Here is a 21042-nt window from a genome sequence, read left to right as displayed (position 1 = left end):
TAGTCGCTATGAGATGTACAACATAAACAGATCTACCCGAGACATTGGATCAGCGGCGTGAGATTCCGCTCAGTAATAGCGAGCGTGGAACGTTGCTAAATAAAGTCCCGCTGATAGCCCGGGCCGCCACTGTAATGATATAATGAACAGCTGGGTAGAGCATGTGAAGGATAAAACAACCCAGTGACCCGGACATTAATTCAGGACAACTCACGGTGTCTGTGGAAGGGCCGAATAATGACATGTGACGCGGGGAAACTGATCAATAAAGGAGTTTGTTCTTGAGGAGACGAGAACGCGTCACAAGGGGATTCACATGGTAACCGGGTCCGCCCGGGACACTGGAGCCCGTGGGGTCAGACTCCGCTCGGCAGCTGTGACTGCGGTGCCAGTTGTGGTAAGAAAGGCCGGGACCGTAATGTAAGAGGACAATGAACAGGAGGACACAGCTCTTTCCACAGCCGGGTTGGTGGCTCTGAAAAGAGCCTTTTGTTGTCCTTGGTTCCGAGTTTAAGCGCGCTCCCCGCGGATGCGGCGGGCCAGCTGGATGTCTTTGGGCATGATGGTGACTCGCTTGGCGTGGATGGCGCACAGGTTGGTGTCCTCAAAGAGCCCCACCAGGTAAGCCTCGCTGGCCTCCTGCAGGGCCATGACGGCCGAGCTCTGGAAGCGCAGGTCTGTCTTGAAGTCCTGAGCGATCTCACGCACCAGGCGCTGGAAGGGCAGTTTACGGATGAGCAGCTCGGTGGATTTCTGGTAGCGCCGGATCTCCCGCAAAGCCACGGTGCCGGGCCGGTAGCGGTGAGGCTTCTTCACTCCGCCCGTGGCTGGAGCGCTCTTCCGCGCCGCTTTGGTCGCCAGTTGTTTGCGAGGAGCTTTCCCTCCGGTCGATTTGCGCGCTGTCTGCTTGGTCCGGGCCATTGTGCTTCAACACTTGTATTACAGCGTGAAATAGAGGCACTGGAATGACGGAGCCGGCTCTGGAGCCGACTTTTAAAGCCTTGGTGAAGGGCCGGCCCACAGCGTGAGATTGGCTGTAGTACAGATGCAAACATGTCGTTCCCGCGCTGCGATTGGCAGCAGCTCAGTCAGTAACTGGACGCCAGTTTCAGGTCTGAGGCCGGCGGGGAAAATATTATTTGTGACCAATTAGAGATTTGTGAGCGGCGGGCGGAGCTCAGACAACCAGTGAGGGCAGGCACACTGTCGTGTGGTTGGCTACTGGTTCAATTTGAAATCGCCCGCCAATTTAACGGCAAGCGGGAACCGAGGTACATACTCCCTTGCAATTGTGAATGCAGCATTATTCTGTTCCTACCAACATAATTTCGAATTAATTCAAATCACGTCGGTAAACCGCCAAGTCTGAATAGACTGGATATATACTACTGCTTGCCGGGAAAGTTTCGAGTCGACCTTTGTGTTGCTGGATTTACAAAGTGTTAAATAGCAAAGGGGAAAACGGGGATAGCCTTTATGATCTTTGGCCTGGAGAATAGTCTACTATAAGCACCTCTTCAGTTTAAACCTTCAGAATATCTGGCTAACATCACCTTTCTTCATCACAACCGCTGAAAGCAAGAATCAATCAAATGCATGCGGCGATCGGGCAATAACTAAAAGTTCATTCAGTACATAATGTGATCATGCTCCCGGTCACTGCTCCCTTTGTGAAATGGTGGGTGGCTCTTAAAAGAGCCTTTGTTTTGTCGATTGGATAAAGGGAAGAATTCTTCAACCGCCGAAGCCATACAGAGTGCGGCCCTGGCGTTTCAGAGCGTACACCACATCCATGGCAGTGACCGTCTTACGCTTGGCGTGCTCGGTGTAGGTGACCGCATCCCTGATCACATTCTCCAAGAAAACCTTCAGCACCCCACGGGTCTCCTCGTAGATCAGACCCGAGATTCGCTTGACACCGCCACGCCGAGCCAGGCGGCGGATAGCTGGTTTGGTGATGCCTTGGATATTATCGCGAAGTACTTTGCGATGCCGTTTTGCTCCGCCTTTACCCAGTCCTTTACCTCCTTTTCCTCTGCCAGACATGATGTTTCTTCACTAAAGTCGCTGCACAATAAAAGGACGAATGCTACCAAAGATCCTATAGCTGCTCTACTGTCTCCTTTTATACACAGCGTCCCGACCTACTCGAGAAACGCAGAGAGAGAGAGAGGGGCGAGAAGGGGAGGAGACTGTCAGAGTGACAGACAGAGCAGAGAGCGGCCTCTCATCCCCAGCTCCTCCCCCAGTTTTCTGCAACCGCCAAACTTCAACGGTTTGCTGACAATACACCCAAGACTCAGCGCCCCGCAAACTTTCACAGGCACGGATCCAAAATTAAAGAGCAATCAGTAATATTTCTGTCTAAATGTATTGACAACTAATGAGTCTATTTCCCAATCATCTTCAGAGCCCGTTCCCTCTCCCCATATCTCCCCTCCAACACAATGCAGTGTTATTAACCCGCTGATCTGGGGATCCTCCTAGTTGGACTTTGGTCTGTGAGCGGGAATTCACCATCAAGTGTTGCAGTTTCACAGAGAAGCCTTAAACTGAGCCCAATGTCTGTGTTTATTTCAGACACAAGGGACGGGGCAGCGAATTACCGAGGACCCCAAGTTTAATGGGAATTATTTCCCGTTGGCACTGAGCCTCGTCCTGGGACTGTAACCCTTGATTCAGGATCAGCTCTTTCCGGGGAGATGTGAGTGGCTCTGAGAAGAGCCGTTGGGTTTAGGTATTTACAAGTTGATCGTTTCAATTCATTTTCTTGTCGTTTTCTTCAGGACTTTCGCCGCTGGTTTCGGCTTCGGCGCTTTTCTCGGCGTCTTGACCACTTTCACCTTTGTTACTGGGGCCTTCCTGGGGCTCTTGGCCTTCTTGGCCACTGATTTCTTAGCCGCCGGCCTCTTTGGTGTTGGTTTCTTGACCCCAACTTTCTTGGCGGGCGATTTCTTGACCCCAACTCTCTTGGCGGGAGATTTCTTGTTTACAGTTTTCTTGGACATTTTCTTTGCCGGTGGTTTCTTGGACGGGGTTTTTTTGACGGTCAGATTTTTGGTCTTCGAAACCTTGGACGCTGGTTTCTTGGCTTTCTTTGCCATTTTCACGGCGCCTTCTTTCGCAGCGGCCTTGAAGGAGCCCGAGGCGCCCTTGCCCTTGGTCTGAACCAGGGAACCGGTTTCCAATTTCCTCTTGATGGTCACCTTGATGAGCTTGTGGTACTTTTCAACATCGATACCGCTGGCGGCCAGTCCCTTCGATACCGCCACCAGGGACATTCCTCGCCGTTCGTGGCAATCCGCAACAATCTTGTCGATCCGTTCCCCCAGCTTGGGACCGGCGGTCTTTTTCCGGGTGGCCGCCGCCTTCTTCCTGGGAGCCTTGGTTTGGGCGGGCGGAGGAGCCGCTTCAACGACTGCGGTCTCGCTCATATCAGCAACTCTGCAAAAGTTATCTCTCACAGTCAGGACTGGGTGAGAAATGAAACGAGAGGCGGCGGCTCAGAGCATCTTAAAGGCAGAGAGCGGACGGGGCGGAAACATCCTGTTGTCAGCTCCCGGCGCCACTGTGTTTCTCTCTCCTCAAAAAGTCTCCGATTCTCATGAAAATCGGACACCTTTGTGTCCCAGACCGCCCCTTGTCCGTCCTGGAGCCCGGAAGGTTTGTTTTAGAGAAAGTTTGACCCAAATTAAATACAGCATTTTCCATTTAAACTGGTTTCATTGCCGCGCTGAGCGAGTTCTCTGCCCCGATCGCTGACATTCTCGCCACTTTTCGACTGAAATGTTAAAACTAACTAACAAGTTGCGCTTCGTTCGCACCCCAGGATTGAGATCACTGGCGGGGCGAACTTGTGACAGGGAAACATTTTAATTTTCCACCGGGGGGGCTGGGAAATCCGGCGATATGATGGCACCCACAAACACAGTGAAATCAGTCTAAATCGCGGGTCCCTTTAACATGTAGAAACGAGGAACTGCAGTTGCTGGTTTACAAAAATAGACAACATGTACTTGTTTAACTCAACGACTCAGACAGCATCCATGTGTAAATCCAGGCCAAAATAGAGGCAGAATAGAACCAACATTTAGCAGAGGATTCATGCATTGCAAAGGCCTTTTTGGCCAAGTCTGTATTTCAGTATAAGAACCCACAAGCTGCTGGCTCGTGCCAGGAAGTTTAGGTCCCAGATCAGTGTTTCAGATAAGACATGTATAAGTATCTCTTCAATTGTCAATATTATGAGATTCTTGCAGAGGACCACCACCTTATTGTAAATGCATGAGTTTGATTGGTTTGCTGCAAAAGATATGTAAATAATGTTGCAAGACAGTTCCCCTGCTGTTTGTTGATTGGCGAAAGTGTTAAGCCCGAGCAGAATTGTTTTGAGTTCCAGGGTAAATGTTGTATTATTCAATGGACTAAGTAAGTTTATTGGCCAAGTATTCACATACAAGGAATTTGCCTTGGTGCTCCGCCCACAAGTAACAACATGACATACAGTGACAGTTACGAATGACTCAGAAAACACCAAACATTAATAGTAATAAAACACCAAATGATAAAACATTTCTGCAAGAAACATTGTTTTAGAAATACTGTAATTGGTTGGCAGAACTGTCAAAAATGTATTGATGTAATTAATATGATTGATTTGACTGTAAAGAGACCAACGCTATGTAGTTCGGCCTCTTAAGGTTCATGGACCTAGAAAAGGTAGCCTCATTTTAGATAGGTGTCGATCTTCTGGAGGGCCGCTTGGGACTGCGTGACCTTTTGGTGTGTGTCTGCTTGCATGAGGCTGAAGGGCTTGGCCAGGCAGAGACGAGGATCTAACCTGTGGTGGTTTATGTATCGTATAGAGGAATTTTCTATTCATTCTAAAAATAAAGTTCAGTTGGTCCAGTGCCTGAATCAATGTTTTTTACTGAACAAGACTAGTGGGGTAAGTTGGAGAAGAGTGTATTTACACATAGAAACATAGAAAATAGGTGCAGGAGTAAGCCTTTTGGCCCTTCGAGACATTCAATATGATCATGGCTGATCATCCAACTCAGTATCCTGTACATACCTTCTCTCTGCACCCCCTGATCCCTTTAGCCACAAGGGCCACATCTAACTCCCTCTTAAATATTGTTTTGTATTGTATTCAATTTATTGTCAATATCTCATAAGAGACAACAAAATGGATTTTCCTTACAGTCAAGAAACATTAAAAAATAATTAATTAATAAATAAAACATTTTTTTTTTAAAGCACAAACACAGAAGTCCATGACACAACATAACCCCACAGCGGCACCAAAGTGGAGGAAGGTGCCATAGTCCAGCCAGACTCCCTGCCGATCTTCCTAGATGTTCACCCATGGTCGGGGCCTCCCGAGCACCCGCAGTCGCCGCCACGGGCAGCCCGATGCTCAGGTCCTCTCGCCGGGAATGATGGAACCCCAACGGAGAACATCCTCAGCGGCCCAGACCTCCAGATCAGCCACCTCCCACCGGAGTACGCGGCTCCTGAAGTCCACAGGCCGAGCCGGGCGTAGTCGCAGGACTCCGCGATGATGATCAGCCTCGCCCGCGTTGGGAGCTCCGCGAACCACAGCTCCGCGATGTTGGTGCAGCAGGCCCAGCACTCCGGGGCTCCAAACGGCAATCCCCGAAAGGCATCGCCCGCTCCGCGATGTATCAAACGCTGCGCCGCCGCTGCTGGAGCTCTGGTCCAGTAGGTAGGCCGGGGGGGGGGGGGGGGGGGGAGCGAGGACGCGACTCGAATAGTAGTCGCATACTCTCCAGGAAGTGACTGTAGGACGGTATCTCCTGGGATGTACCGTAGCCTCTTCCCCCACATAAAGACATTAAAAACCCCACAAAAAACGCACTTCAAACATAACAGAAAGATACCTGACTGAATGCGGAGTCAGCTAGCAACAGCGCCACCAGATGTCCAATATACCCAATGAACTGGCCTCAACTACCTTCTGTGGAAGAGAATTCCACAGATTCACAACTCTCTGTGTAAAAAATGTTTTTCTCATTTCGGTCTTAAAAGACTTCTCACTTATCCTCAAACTGTGACCCCTTATTCTGAACGTTCCCAGCATCGGGAATAATCTTCCTGCATCTAGCCTGTCCAACCTTAAGAATTTTGTAAGTTTCTATAAGATCCCCCCTCAATCTACTAAATTCTAGCCGAGTACAAGCCGTGTCTATCCAGTCTTTCTTCATATGAAAGTCCTGCGATCCCAGGAATCAGTCTGGAGAACCTTCTCTGTACTCCCTCTATGGAAATAATGTCTTTCCTTAGATTAGGAGAACAAAACTTTATGCAATACTCCAGGTGTGGTCTCACCAAGACCCTGTACAACTGCAGTGGAACCTCCCTGCTCTTATACTCAAATCCTCTTGCTATGAATGCTAACATACCATTCGCTTTCTTCACTGCCTGCTGCACCTGCATGCCTACTTTCAATGACTGGTGTACCATGACACCCAGGTCTCGCTGCATCTCCCCTTATCCTAATCGGCCACCATTCAGATAATTAGATACTTTCCTGTTTTTGCCAGCAAAGTGGATAACCTCACATTTATCCACATTATACTGCATCTGCCCTGCATTTGCCCACTCACCCAACCGATCCAAGTCACCTTGCAGCCTCCTAGCAATCTCCTCACAGCTAACACTGCCCCCCAGCTTCCTGTCATCAGCAACTTGGAGATGTTGCATTCAATTCCCTCATTCTGATCATTAATATATATTGTAAATAGCTGGGGTTCCAGCACTGAGCCTTGCGGTACCCCACTAGTCACTGTCTGCCATTCTGAAAAGGACCCGTTTACTCCTACTCTTTGCTTCCTGTCTGCCAGCCAGTTCTCTATCCACATCAATACTGAACCCCAATACCGTGTGCTTTAAGTTTGCATACTAATCTCTTATGTGGGACCTTGAACCTTCTGAAAGTTCAGATATAACACATCCACTGGTTCTCCCTTATCCACTCTACTAGTTACTTCCTCGAAAAATTCTATAAGATTCGTCAGACATGATTTACCTTTCATAAATCCATGCTGACTTTGTCCAATGAATACACCACTTTCCAAATGTGCTGCTATCCCATCTTTAATAACTGACTGTAGCATTTTCCCCACTACTGATGTTAGAGTAACTGGTCTGTAATTCCCCGTTTTCTCTCTCACTTCCTTTTTAAAAAGTGGGGTTACATTAGCTACCCTCCAATCTTCAGGAACTACTACAGAATCTAAAGAGTTTTGACAAATTATCACTAAGGCATCCACTATTTCTGGGGCTACTTCCTTAAGTACTCTGGGATGCAACTTACCTGGCCCTGGGGATTTATCGGTCTTTAATCCATTCAATTTACTTAACACCACATCCTGGCTAACCTGGATTTCACTCAGTTCCTCCATCTCATTTGACCCCCGGTTCCCTGCTATTTCCGGAAGATTATTTATGTGTTCCTTAGTGAAGACAGAACCAAAGTAGTTATTCAATTGGTCTGCATGGAGAAAATGGATAAGTGATGTTTCGGTTCAAGATACACTTCAGACTTTCGTGCCTTTAATATGCTCCCTCTGTCGCAATGTTCACATGGAGACATATAGCATGATCAAGGCCCTTTGGCCCAACTTAATCCTGCCGACCAATATGACCCTCATACACTAGTCCCATTCTTAATTGTTGATGTTAAGGTATTTTGCATTCATCTTGATGTAAAAGTATTGTACATTTTATCTGTTCCTCTCATCATTTTATACACCTCAATAAGATCACCCTTCAGCCTCCTTCACACCAAGGAACAAAATCCTAACCTGGGCCTCACTGTAGCTCAGCCCCTCAAGACATGACAACACACTTGTGAATCTTCACTGCACTTCCAGCTTAAAGACATCCATCCTATAACAGGTTGTTTAAAACTGAACATAATACCCCACTGCAAGATTGGCAACATATTGTACAACTGTAACATGAAATCCCAACTTCTATACCCAGTACCCTGACTGATGAAGGCCAATGTGCCATGGCACGGTGGCACAGTGGTAGAGTTGCTGCCTTCAAGCGCCAGAGACCCAGGTTCGATCATAACTATGGGAGGTGTCTGCACAAAATTTGTACATTCAAGGATGTGGCCCTAGAAATCGTGGATGCCAATTTGCAGATGACACAAAGCTGGGTGGCAGTGTGAACTGTGAGGGGGATGCTAAGAGGATGTAGGGTGACTTGGACAGGTTGGGTGAATGGGCAGATAGAAATATACAAACATAGAAAATAGATGCAGTAGAAGGCCATTCGGCCCTTTGAGCCAGCACCGCCATTGATTGTGATCATGGCTGATCGTCCCCTATCAATAACCCGTGCCTGCCTTCTCCCCATATCCCTTGACTCCACTAGCCCCTAGAGCTCTATCTAACCATCTCTTAAATCCATACCGTGACTTGGACTCCACTGCCCTCTGTGGCAGGAAATTCCATAAATTCACAACTCTCTGGGTGAAAACATTTTTTCTCACCTCTTAAATTACCTCCCCTTTATTCTAAGACTGTGACCCCTGGTTCTGGACTCACCCAACATTAGGAACATTTTTCCTGCATCTAGCTTGTCTAGTCCTTTTACAATTTTATATGTTTCTATAAGATATCCCCTCATCCTTCTAAACTCCAGTGAATACCAGCCTAGTCTTTTCAATCTTTCCTCATATGACAGTCCTGCCATCCCAGGGATCAATCTCGTGAACCTATGCTGCACTGCCTCAATCACAAGGATGTCCTTCCTCAAATTAACAGACCAAAACAGTACACAATACTCCAGATGTAGTCTCAGCAGAGCCCAATACAACTGCAGAAGAACCTCTTTACTCCTATACTAAAATCCTCTTGTTATGAAGGCCAGCATTCCATTAGCTTTCTTCACTGCCTGCTGTACCTGTAAGCCAACTTTCAGTGACCGGTGTACAAGGACGCCCAGGTCTCGCTGCACCTCCCCCTTACCTAACCTAACCCCATTGAGATAATAATCTGCCCCCTTGTATTTATGCCACCAAAGTGGGTAACCTCACATTTATCTATATTATTCTGCATCTGCCACGCATCTGCCCACTCACTCAACCTGTCCAGGTCACACTGCATCCTCCTAACATCCTCTTCACAGTTCACACTGCCATCCAGCTTTGTATCATCCGCAAACTTGCTAGTGTTGCTCCTAATTCCCTCTTCCAAATCATTAATATATATGGTAAACAGTTGCGGCCCCAACACCGAGCCTTGCGGTACTCCACTCGCCACTGCATGCCATTCTGAACAGGACCCGTTCACTCCTACTTGTTGCTTCCACACTGCCAACCAATTTTTTATCCATGTGAACACCCTACCCCCATTGCCATGTGCTCTAATTTTAGTCACCAGTCTCCTGTGCGGGACCTTATCAAAGACTTTCTGAACGTCTAGATACACTACATCCACTGGCACCCCTTCATCCATTTTACTTGACACATCCTCAAAAAATTGCAGAAGATTAATCCAGCATGATTTAACCATATAACCATATAACCGTATAACAATTACAGCACGGAAACAGGCCATCTCGACCCTTCTAGTCCGTGCCGAACACATAATCTCCCCTAGTCCCATATACCTGCGCTCAGACCATAACCCTCCATTCCCTTCCCATCCATATAACTATCCAATTTATTTTTAAATGATAAAAACGAACCTGCCTCCACCACCTTCACTGGAAGCTCATTCCACACAGCTACCACTCTCTGAGTAAAGAAGTTCCCCCTCATGTTACCCCTAAACTTCAGTCCCTTAATTCTCATGTCATGTCCCCTTGTTTGAATCTTCCCTACTCTCAGTGGGAAAAGCTTTTCCACGTCAACTCTGTCTATCCCTCTCATCATTTTAAAAACCTCTATCAAGTCCCCCCTTAACCTTCTGCGCTCCAAAGAATAAAGCCTTAACTTGTTCAACTCTGTAACTTAGTTGCTGAAATCCACTTTCATAAATCCACGTTGACTTGGACTAATCATTTTACTGCTATCCAAATGCCCCATTATTACGTCTTTAATAATTGACTCCAGCACGTTTCCCACCACCGAAGTCAGGCTAACTAGTTTGTAATTCATTAAGCATTACAGAGAGGTGGTCAGAGGAGCCGAGGTGAGGCCGGGGTACTGCTCTGAAAGCCTGCTTGATATTACTGTAGACCCGGTCCAGCGTATTCTCTCCACGTGTAACAAAGTCCACATATTGATGGAAATGAGGGAGGACAGTCTTCATGTTGGCCTGGTTAAAGTCCCCAGCAACAATGACAACGCCCTCTGGATGATTTCTTTGCAACTCACTGATGGAACGGTAGAGAATACGCAGAGCATCCTTAGAGTTGGCTGTGGGGGGCATGTATACAACAGTAATGCTAACCACAGTAAACTCCCGTGGCAGATATAATGGCCTGCATTTCACAGTCAAAAACTCTAGAGTATTGTATGCAGTTTTGTCCTCCAAATTTGAGGAAGGACATTCTTGGTATTGAGGGAGTGCAATGTAGGTTCACAAGGTTAATTCCCAAGATGGCGGGACTGTCATATGTTGATAGAATGGAGTGGCTAGGTTTGTATATTATGAAATTTAGAAGGATGAGAGGGTATCTTATTGAAACATATAAGATTATTAAGGGTTTGGACACGCTAGAGGCAGGAAACATGTTCCCGATGTTGGGGGAGTCCAGAAACAGGGGCACCTCCAGTTTCAGGGACAGTTTTTTCCTGGCTGTTATCAGCCAACTGAACCATCCACTCACTAACAAGAGAGCGGTCCTGACTTCGCAGCTACCTCTTTGGAGATCCGAGGATTATCTTTAATCGGAAATCACTGGACTTTATCTTCCACTAAATGTTATTCTCTTTATCCTGTATCTGTACACTGCGGACAGCTCACTTGTAATCACGTATCTTCTTTCCGCTGAATGGATAGTAAGATAAAAAAAGCTTTTCACTGTTCCTCGGTACATGTGAAAATAATGAATGCAGACTAGACAGTTGGAAAAAGTTGTAGAGACCTCCTAACTGCGGATGCTCATTTAGTAGAAAAAGGACACAAAGTGATGGAGTAACTCGGAGGCCCAGAGCACATCTTTGGTGAAAAAGGACAGGTGATGTTTTAGATTGGGACCCTTCGATCCCTGTCACCATCCTTGTTAATCTTCTCTGTACCTTTTCCAATTTAACGACATCCTTCCTATAGCACGGTGACCAAATTGAATATAATACTCCACGTGTGGGCTCACCAATGTCTCGTGCAATTGTAACATGATCTCCCAACTTCTATACTCAGACGATTTACGAGGATGTTACCAAGAATCGAGGGCCTGAGCTACAGGGAGAGGTTAGGCAGGCTAGGACTTTATTCCTTGGAATTCAGGAGGATGAGGGGTGATCTTACAGAAATGTATAAGATCACAAGGGAATTAGATATGGTGAATGCACACTCTTATACCCCCAGGCTAGGGGAATCAAGAATCAATGCACATAGGTTTGTGAGAGGGTGAAGAATGTAATAGGAACATGAGGGGCAGCTTTTCTCAGTATATGGTCGGTATATGGAATGAGCAGCCAGAGGAGGTAGTTCAGACAGGTACTATCACGTTCAAAAGGCACGTCAACAGTACATTGATAGGAAAGGTTTGGAGGGATATGGGTCAAATGTGGACAGGTGGGACCAGTGTAGATGGGACATGTTGGTCGGAGAGAGAGAGAGAGAGAGAGAGAGAGAGAGAGAGAGAGAGAGAGAGAGAGAGAGAGAGAGAGAGAGAGAGAGAGGAGAGAGAGAGAGAGAGAGGGAGAGGGAGAGGGAGAGGGAGAGGGAGAGGGAGAGGGAGAGGGGAGAGGGAGAGGGAGAGGAGAGAGAGGGAGAGGGAGAGGGAGAGGGAGAGGAGAGGGAGAAAGAGAGAGACTGCCAAGAGTGCCTGGACATCGAGGGTTTGAAGTGTTTCGGTGCCTTTGTCGTGTTTTTTGGCACTGTTTCTCTGCCCTAAAGTCATTTTGCACAGTGCGGCTGCCTGGCTTAATGTGAAGAAGGTGCTTTTGCGTTCGGCAAGACAGGGTGAGCTGCTTTCTGATGTGGACGAGTTTGGGAATTTTCTTTCATCAGCTGGAGGACTTTGCTTTTTGATGATTGCTTTGGACTGTGACTTTCCCTGGGAATTAATTTGCTGAGCTGCTGGGGTGCCTGGAGCCGGTTTGTGCCTCTGCCCGGATGGCGATGGCGGGGGCGCGGCAGAAGGCTATGAATGCCCTTCTTGGTAGGGGGGCTATTGTCTCTTCCGAGCTCGAGAGGGGAAAGGTTGAGATGATATTGAAGAACCGGGAGGATGTGGCCACAGTGGTGGAGAGGGGGATTTCAGTGGGGGGGGGGGGGTCCATATACAGGTGGACCCATGGATGTCCAGGGTGAGACCGGTTCTCCTGCGGAGTTGCCCCACATGTATTCCGGATGCGACTCTCATTCCACACCTGTCTCAGATTGGGGAGGTGCGGTCTAAGTGCTTTAGTGCTTGGAGGGGACCCGGAGGAAAAAGGGATTCTCAGTTTCAAAAGAAGGGTGTTCGTGAAGGTGGGGGAGGGGGAAGGTGATGAGGGGATTTTCGAGGTGGAGTGTAGGGGTCTCCCCAGAAGCGTGCATTGGAGTTGGGGAAAGGCACGGTGTCATGCGTGCGGTGGTTATGGACATCTCCGTAGGGAATGTCCTAATCAAGGGGTCGCTGCTAGGAATCGCTGACCTGGCTGGGGCTGCCGGCTCTGCCTCGGTGATCCGGGGCAGCGGGGATAGCCCTTCTGGGTCTGCAGTTTCAGCCTTGGGGACCCGGGGCAGCAAGGGCCCCTGCCCCCCACATCCTGAACCTGAGGGGGTGGCTGAAGGTGAGGCACAGGGTGAGGGGGGAGATAAATGGGAGCAGCAGCAGAAGAAGAAGAATAAGCAGAAAAAGATCACCCAAGCGAGTCAAAAGCAAGCGGGTGTGCTACTGCCGAGTGCGGAGATCACCCAAGGGGCGCCTGTCAGCTCCAGGGGGGTCCAGAGTGAAACTGCCGTGGCCCAGCAAGGAGCTGAGGTGGCTCTGAAGGGGGTAGGGAAGGTAAAACGCGCGGGTGGTAAGGAGGCGGGGGGTAGTGTGGAGGAGGAAGACCCTCTCCTTATGGAGGTTACCACACCGCCGCATGCTAGTGGGACAAAAAGGAGGATTGGGCCTGGTGAGGAAGAGCAGGGACGTGAGTCCAAAGTTAGGGGGTGGATTTTTCCAGATCTTCCACCACCGATGTGGTTGGAGGTCAGGAAATGACGTTGTCTGGGTTGGAGATTGAGCATCCACCTCAGGTATCTCTCGAGGGAACCACAGGGTCAGGTGATGGGGTAGACCCCTCTGGAGTTGTGTCCTCTGGGCGGGGGGGATGTCGTTTTGTCTCAGGGGCCCTCCGAGGGGGGGAATCTCATCGTGTGTTCATCTTGGCTCACCTGGGGGTGTGTCTTCTGGGTCGGAGGAGGTCCCCTCGTTTCAGAGGCCTACTGAGGGTGTTAGCATGCAGGAGGGTGGGGGTAAGCTCCCCTGGTAGTGTGGACCCTGAGACGGGGGATGAGCAGAGTCAGCCCAGGGGGGGGGGGGGGGGGGGGGGTCGGGGGGATTGGTGTTCCAATTAGTGCTCAATTTTAGAGCCAATGGAGGTTCTGAGGTGTGTATTGTATTGCTGGCTGATTTGGTAGGGGAGAGGAAAATAACTAGTGGAGAGCCTCTGGGTGTTGCCAGTGGAGGGGGTGCTTTCGGTGCTGTGGAGGTCGGAGTTACTTCAGGCAGCGACCTTCTTTCAGATTCTGGGGGTGCCAGTTTACCACAGACCCTGGGAATGCCTCTTGTTTTCTCTTCCCCAGGCCCAGATATAGAGGGTGAGGACAGAGCGCAGGAGCCCAGCCAGTCAGTGGGCTGTGTGATGCGGATAGGGGCTTTGGGACCCTACCCCGGCATTGATCGTGGGGGGTGGTGTCATGCCGGAGGAGAGGGAGAATGATGGGGCCAGTTTGTGTGGAGGGGTTGGCGAAATTCCAGAGAGCTCTGGTTTTTCGACTTCTGAAAATGACCTTGGTGATGCTGAGCGTGTTGTGTCAGGTGCAAGTAACTTGGACGATAGCCCAGGAACCAAGGACGAGTCTCATGCAATTGTTATCTGTGAGGTGCAGGAGTTTTTAAAAACAAGCCGCCCCAGCAGGACAAAGATCGAAGCTGCTAAGAGATGGTGGGCTGATCTGTCGTCCTTAGTTAAAACTCTCGAGGCTATCCTTGCGACCAAGGAAGTGAACTTCTTGGCTCTGAGCAGTGTCAGTTTAGGGACTTTTTGGAGTTCCTAAAAAGAGAGAGGGCTACAGAGCCCAGGAGGAGAAGTGTGAGGATTTCAATTTAATGTGTCAGTACTTTCACGCTAGTCACACTAAACTTAAACGGGAGTAGAGCGAGTTTACGCAGATTCCAGCTTTTATCGGTCCTTAGGGAGAGAAAATCTGCAGTGTGTTTTCTGCAGGAGATGCATACTGTTGTGAGTGATGAACCCACCTGGAGGTTGGAGTGGGAAGGTGAGGTCTATATGAGTCATCTTAGCTCAAATTCGAGTGGGGTGGCCATTCTGTTGGCTCAGGATTTCCTGCCCAATATTATAAAAGTGCAAGAAGTTGTGCCAGGATGTTTGCTCCATCTGGCCGTGAGCCTGGATGGCATGCCTTTGCATTTCATTAACGTGTATGCCCCCAGCTCCGGCACGATGCAGGCCGGCCTACTTCAGGAGGTGAATGCTCTGTTGAGCACTGTTGATAGGGTAGAGTGTGTCTTCCTTGGGGGGGACTTTAACTGCACACTTGAGGTGCGAGATCGTTCTGGTACTCAGTGTGCTCCTGCTGTAGCAAAGAAGCTGAGAGGGTTGATTGATTCTTTTGAGTTGGTTGATGCGTGGCGGGACCTCAACCCAGACTCCACTGCTTTTTCGCGGAGGTCTGAGGGTGGTGGATCCCGCATTAATCGAATATATATCTCCCGAGCGTTTGTTTCCCATGTCTCAGCGGCCTCAATGCAGCTGGTGCCATGCTCGGACCACTGTCTGGTGCGTGTGGATTTTAATCCAGCGCGCGTTCGGGCCGGGTCTGCATACTGGCACTTTAATAACCGGCTGCTGGAGGATCGGTGTTTCCGGGAGTCATTCAGTCGGTTTTGGGTGCGGTGGAGAGAGAGGCAGAGATGCTTCTCTTCCCTAAGGCAGTGGTGGGATGTGGGGAAAGCACACATCTGTATTTTTTGTAAGGAATACATGTGGGGGTCGACCAGGCGGCGGGACTCATCGGTTGAGAAGCTTGAGAGGGAGCTGATGGACGCAGAGTCTCGCCTGGGTCAGGTTGGAGGTGACTCTTGCGAATGGGGTGTGTTTCATGAGAAGAAGGAAGCCTTGAGGAACCTGCAACTTGAGCGGTCCCGAGGCGCTTACGTGAGTGCGCGGGTCCAGATGCTGCACGATCTGGATCGAGCATCGCCCTTCTTTTTCTCTCTGGAGAAAGGGCAGGAGCTGCTCGCAGATGATGGCTCCTCTGTCACGGATCCAGAGAGGATTAGTGCCTTGGTCAGGTCCTTTTATGGTTCCCTGTTCTCCGCAGGTGGAGTCAGCGGGGAAGCTCAGCAGGACCTGTGGGAGAGTCTACCGATTATAGATAGGGAGGTGGCCGATCTTCTTGATGGCCCTTTATCTTTGGAGGAGTTGACTCGTGCACTGCATCAGCTCAGGAGGGGTAAGTCCCCCGGGCTGGATGGGCTGACGGTAGAGTTTGTAAGAGCCTTCTGGGGTATCCTGGGGGTGATTACATGTTGGTTCTGGGGGAGAGCCTGGCGACAGGGGAGATGCCCCTCTCGTGGCGTAGAGCAGTTGTTGTCCTGCTGCCCAAGAAGGGGGAACACCGCCTGTTGAAAAACTGGCGCATGGTCTCTCTCCTATGCACAGAGTATAAAGTATTTGCACGGGCGATGGCAAATCACCTGGGCTCTGTGCTGTCTCAGCTGATTCACCATGACCAGTCCTACACAGTCCCTGGTCGGTCCATTCAGGATAACATCCACCTGGTTAGGGACCTGATTCATCTAGCACAGGGAACTGGTCAGTCAGCTGCGTTTCTGTCTCTTGATCAGTAGAAGGCTTTTGATAGGGTAGAGCATGAATACCTGTTCGGAACGTTGCAAGCGTTTGGATTTGGACCGCATTTTGTGGCCCGGGTTCGCCTCTTGTATGCTGCAGTGTAGTGCCTTGTGAAGGTTAATGGTGCGTTGTTGGTTCCCTTTCATTTTGGGAGGGGGGTCAGTCAGGGGTGCCCCATGTCAGGTCAGTTGTACTCGGTCTGTGTGGAGCCATTCCTGTGTCTTCTTCGGAGGAGGTTGACAGGCCTGGCCCTACCGGGCCCAGGGGTGGAGTTGGTTCTTTCGGCCTATGCCGATGATGTACTCCTTATGTTCACCGATCCTGGTGACCTGCGGAGGATGCGTGATTGCCAGAAGATTTTCTCGGCTGCATCTTCTGCCAGGATTAATTGGAGCAAGTGCTCTGGACTTTTAGTGGGCCAGTGGCAGGTGGACTCCCTGCCAGAGGAGATGGCAATGTTTGCGTGGAGCACCACGCACCTCCTCTATCTGGGGGTGTACCTGAGTCCCACTGAGGATGCTTGGCCGGCAAATTGGCAGGAGTTGGAGACGAAAGTGGTTGCCAGGCTGGGGCGCTGGTCAGGCCTGCTTGGAGTTCTTTCTTTTCAGGGGAGGGTGTTGGTCATAAACCAGCTGGTGGCCTCCATGTTATGGTACCGGCTGGCTACTCTTGTCCCACCTCCCATTTTTGTAAATGCTTTACAGATGAAGCTGGTGGACTTCTTTTGGGGAAATAGGAAGCACTGGGTTTCCGCAGCTGTCCTGAGCCTCCCGTTAGAGGAGGGCGGCCAGTCCTTGGTATGCGTGCGTACCCAGGTGGTGGCTCTCCGCCTCAGGACTCTGAGGAGGTATATGTATATAGAGAACCCCCCCAGATGGCACATTTTGGCCACGTATTTTTTGCGACAGGGTCGTTGTCTAAGGGGGGTCCGCGGCTCCCGGTGGCGGGCATCAGTCGACCTGCCCTAAGGGGCTTGCCTGTTTTCTACCGGGATGTGTTAAGAGTGAGGAATCTGGTTGTTTTCAGCCAGCGTGTTGCTCCACGAGGGGAGGGGGATGTTGCGGCTGCGGGAGTGGCCGGTCCTCAACAAATCATGGTGGGTGTCGAGGAGAGGCGTGCGCCCAGAGTGGTTTTAAATGAGCCCTTACCCGCTCCGTCAGATCTGCTCTTTGGGCCTCGGTTCCGGGATATATCCCGGGCACCGGTTCCACACAACCTGAGCCGCCTGTCGGAGATGATCAGCGTGCCGTTTCGTGACGCGAAGAGACGCTCACTGTATAGAATGTTCCTGCACATTCTGCACATTCTGCACCTCCTTGCCTTCGTCTCCCGTCCCGACACACCATGGCGGACGGTGTTACCACCTGAAGGAGGGGAAGGTCCCCAGTGGGGGTCCCTCTACAAGGGAGTTGTCCCCCTATACGTGGGGGACCTGGGGTGGAGAGTGCTGCACAGAGCGGTGGCATGTAACAAACTTTTGAGTCGGTTCACGGACTCGTCCGCTGCCTGTATTTTCTGTGGCGAGGAAGAGACCGTGTTCCACATTTATATGGAGTGTGAGAGGCTACTGCCCCTGTATCAATATCTGAAGGGGTTGTTCCTAAAGTTCTGGTTACATTTTAGTCCTACGATTCTTGTGTTTGGCCACAAGGCAGGGTGTGGGGAGAGCCAAGTGGGAGGGTGGAACCTACCTGTCGGTCCTGGGCCTGGCCAAGATGGCCATACGCGGATCCAGGCAGCAGGCGATGGATGGTCAGGCAAGAGTCGGCTGCCTACCCCTCTTTCAGGCCTACGTCCGTGCACGTGTGTCCCTGGAGAGGGAACATGCGGTGCTCACGGGGACTTTGGAGGTATTCCGTGGGCGCTGGTCACCGCGTGGGGTTGAGAGTATTGTGAATAATGATTGTAATGTTGTACTATAATGACACGATATAATGTAAGTCCGTTTTGTGTATGACTTGATCTGTTGTAGTATTTGATGTGTTGAATAAAGTCTTTGAAAAAAAAAAAGAGAGAGAGAGAGAGAGAGAGAGAGAGAGAGAGAGAGAGATAAAGAGAGAGAGAGAGAGAGAGAGAGAGATAGAGATTGGGGGGGGGGGGGCTTTCATTAATCAGTGTATTTAGATGGTGGGAACTTGCATTTCAGTTGCACAAGACGTTGATGAGGCCGAACTTGGAGTATTGTGTTCAGTTTTGGTCTCCCTTTTATTTGAAGGATGTTCTTATGCTGGAATCAGTGCAGAGGAGACTTATATGAATGTGTAAGAAGGAACTGCAGATACTGGTTAAAACCAAAGATAGACACAAAAAGCTGGAGTAACTCAGCGGGATGAGCAGCATCATTGGAGTGAAGGAATAGGTTATGTTTCGGGTCGAGACCCTTCTTCAGACTGGTTAGGGATAAGGGAAGTGAGAGATATAGACGGTGATGAGGAGAGATAAAGAACAATGAATGAAATATATGGAAAAAGGTTCCGATGATATAGGAAACAGGCCATTGGAAGCTGTTTGTAGGGTGTAAATGAGAATCTGGTGCAACGTGTGTGGGATAGAGAGAGAGGGAATGACAAGGTGACCTGAAGTGAGATAAATCAATATTCATACCACAGGCAAAATAGGAAATACTGTTCGTCCAATTTGCATTTAGCCTCACTCTGACAATGGAGGAGACCGAGGAGAGAAAGGTCTGTGTCGGAATGGGAAGGAGAACTAAAATGTCCAGCAAGGTCACTGAGCAGTTCCACAAAATGATCGCCCAGTCTGCAATTGATCTCACTCAGTGGCGGACTGGGTCTAAAAATATTGTTTGCCAGGAGACAAAGGGGGCCCACCCACAACTACAATGCTATCATTTAATGTTCGTAACGAATAAATAAAAATTTCAGAAAATACATATGGAAAAAAGGGTACAATTAAAATTGCTGTGGAAAAAATGTGTATTTCTTAGTAATTACAATGTACATGTACTGTACATATCATTGGCAGTAGATACCAAATGTAAATACAGAATGTTATAATTGATTTTTTTATTTTTAAATTTCTACCGCTGCACCAGAGAGCATATTAACGTATGGCATCTCTGTGTGGTATTTCAGCTGCATGGATGCGGAGAGGAGAGCTCTTCAGCGTGTCATCCACAGAGCGCAGAGGATCATTGGGACACAGCTACCAGCCTTGGAGGGCATCTACCACACACGGTGCCTCAGGAAGGACGTCAGCATCCATAAAGACTCCTCATACCCTTGTAACGGACTGTTCGAACTACTTCCAACTGGCAGACGTTACAAGGCCTTCTACGCCCAAACCTCCAGACTCAGCTTTATTCCCAGAGCTATAGCGACACTGAACCGGCCCGGCTGAGTGACCCCACTGGACTGTCTCCCTCGGAGGACCACATCACACAGCTTACTTATATAATTTCCTCTTTTTTTACATCGGTTGGAAGTTGCATACTAAGACCTTCCAACCGATGTAAAAGAAGAGTAAGATAAATAAATAAGCTGTGTGACGTGGTCCTCCGTGCAATGACAATAAAAATATATTATTATTATTATTATTATTATTATTATTATTATTATTAAGAGCAATCGTTTGTGTTCGCTAGATGATTGTGCGAATCAGCCAATAATTGCTTCTGCATCCAATTCATCTAAGAATTCCATTTGAATGGATAGCAACATGTATGATTCAACATTCTCCTCACTCCGGTAGGCGGCGGGGCTCTGGCCAGCAGCGGCCTCTGCAGCCTGTCCGCGTTTTTATTATTTTTTGTCTGTGTTTTTATGTAGTTTTTGTTATTTTATGTTGGGTGTGTGTGTGGGGGGGGGCGGGGGTGGGGGTGGGAGGGGGGGGGGAAAACTTTTTGAATCTCTCCCTGCACTGGAGACCCGACCTTTTCTCTCGTCGGGTCTCAGGTGTCGTTGAGGCCGCAACGAGGAGCGGCCTCCAACAGGAAGAAGCCGGGGACTCAGGTGTCGACTCACCGTTGCCGTCGCGGAGCTGGCCGAGTCCGGAGCGGGTGGAGCGGTGGAGGAGCGCTGCTGCTGCTGCTGCTGCTACCGGAGAGTCGGAGGCTCCAACGACGGGTCTGTGGACGACGGCACCATGAGCCCACGGCTCCCTGGAGGGAGACCGCTTTTCGGGGCTCCTGCAACGGCGACTTCTCCCGCCCGAGTTGCGGGGTTGAAGAGCTCCTGGAGCGGGGCCTAACACCACCGCCCCGCGCGGCTGGAATGGCCGCGGACTCTGCGAGCGCACACCGGGGGCTCCAACACCAAGACCCGGTGTGCGACCTTGCACCACCCGGGGTGGCTTCAATGGCCGCGGGACAATCGCCATCGCCAGCCGGGGGCTATGACTTTGACTCTGACATCGGGGGGGGGGGGGAGAGTGCAGGGGAGAGATAAGTTTATTTGGCCTTCATCACAGCTATGTGATGGATGTTTATGTTAAATGTAATTATGTTGTGTCTGTGGTCTATTTGTGTGTAATGTATGGCTGCAGAAACGGCATTTCGTTTGGACCTCCAGGGGTCCAAATGACAATTAAATTGACTCTAAAAAAATTTCTTAACCTTGTCTTTATGATCTTTAGCTTTGAAAATGTCCTCTCACATTGGACTTGAGTAACTGATTGTGTGCAGATGACTTTATTAAGTTCACAAAGGTTATCATATGCCTTGTCATGAAGTCTGTTGGATGCCGCAATGTTTAGTACATACGATGGGCAAGTGCTGCAAATTTTACAATTGTTGCAACTGGAATTCATATTCTCAGCATCATTAAGCAATAACTTTAATACATCAAAGTTTGAAGCAA

At 49.4% G+C, this 21042-nt stretch overlaps 2 protein-coding genes across 2 annotated transcripts; both read right to left on the bottom strand.

Moving 5' to 3' along the window:
• Nucleotides 1-929: 929 nt before the first annotated feature.
• Nucleotides 930-2170, bottom strand: LOC129715430 (histone H4). The gene has a single exon (XM_055665321.1). The coding sequence runs from the start codon at nucleotides 2044-2046 to the stop codon at nucleotides 1735-1737; it is 312 nt and encodes a 103-aa protein (XP_055521296.1). The 5' UTR covers nucleotides 2047-2170; the 3' UTR covers nucleotides 930-1734.
• A 577-nt stretch (nucleotides 2171-2747) lies between these two features.
• LOC129715421 (histone H1-like) lies at nucleotides 2748-3521 on the bottom strand. Its single transcript, XM_055665311.1, has one exon. It carries the CDS (start codon nucleotides 3432-3434, stop codon nucleotides 2763-2765), a length of 672 nt encoding a protein of 223 aa, XP_055521286.1. The 5' UTR covers nucleotides 3435-3521; the 3' UTR covers nucleotides 2748-2762.
• Nucleotides 3522-21042: the final 17521 nt, after the last annotated feature.

The sequence above is a fragment of the Leucoraja erinacea genome, unplaced genomic scaffold, assembly GCF_028641065.1.
Source record: "Leucoraja erinacea ecotype New England unplaced genomic scaffold, Leri_hhj_1 Leri_116S, whole genome shotgun sequence".
In the NCBI taxonomy this organism is placed as follows: domain Eukaryota; kingdom Metazoa; phylum Chordata; class Chondrichthyes; order Rajiformes; family Rajidae; genus Leucoraja; species Leucoraja erinaceus.
The sequence above is the reverse complement of the archived record's forward strand: the minus strand, read 5'-3'. Positions and strand labels throughout refer to the sequence as shown.

Excerpts from the sequence above, each read along its gene's own strand:
- LOC129715430 (XM_055665321.1), bottom strand. The coding sequence starts at position 2,046 with ATGTCTGGCAGAGGAAAAGGAGGTAAAGGACTGGGTAAAGGCGGAGCA.
- LOC129715421 (XM_055665311.1), bottom strand. The coding sequence starts at position 3,434 with ATGAGCGAGACCGCAGTCGTTGAAGCGGCTCCTCCGCCCGCCCAAACC.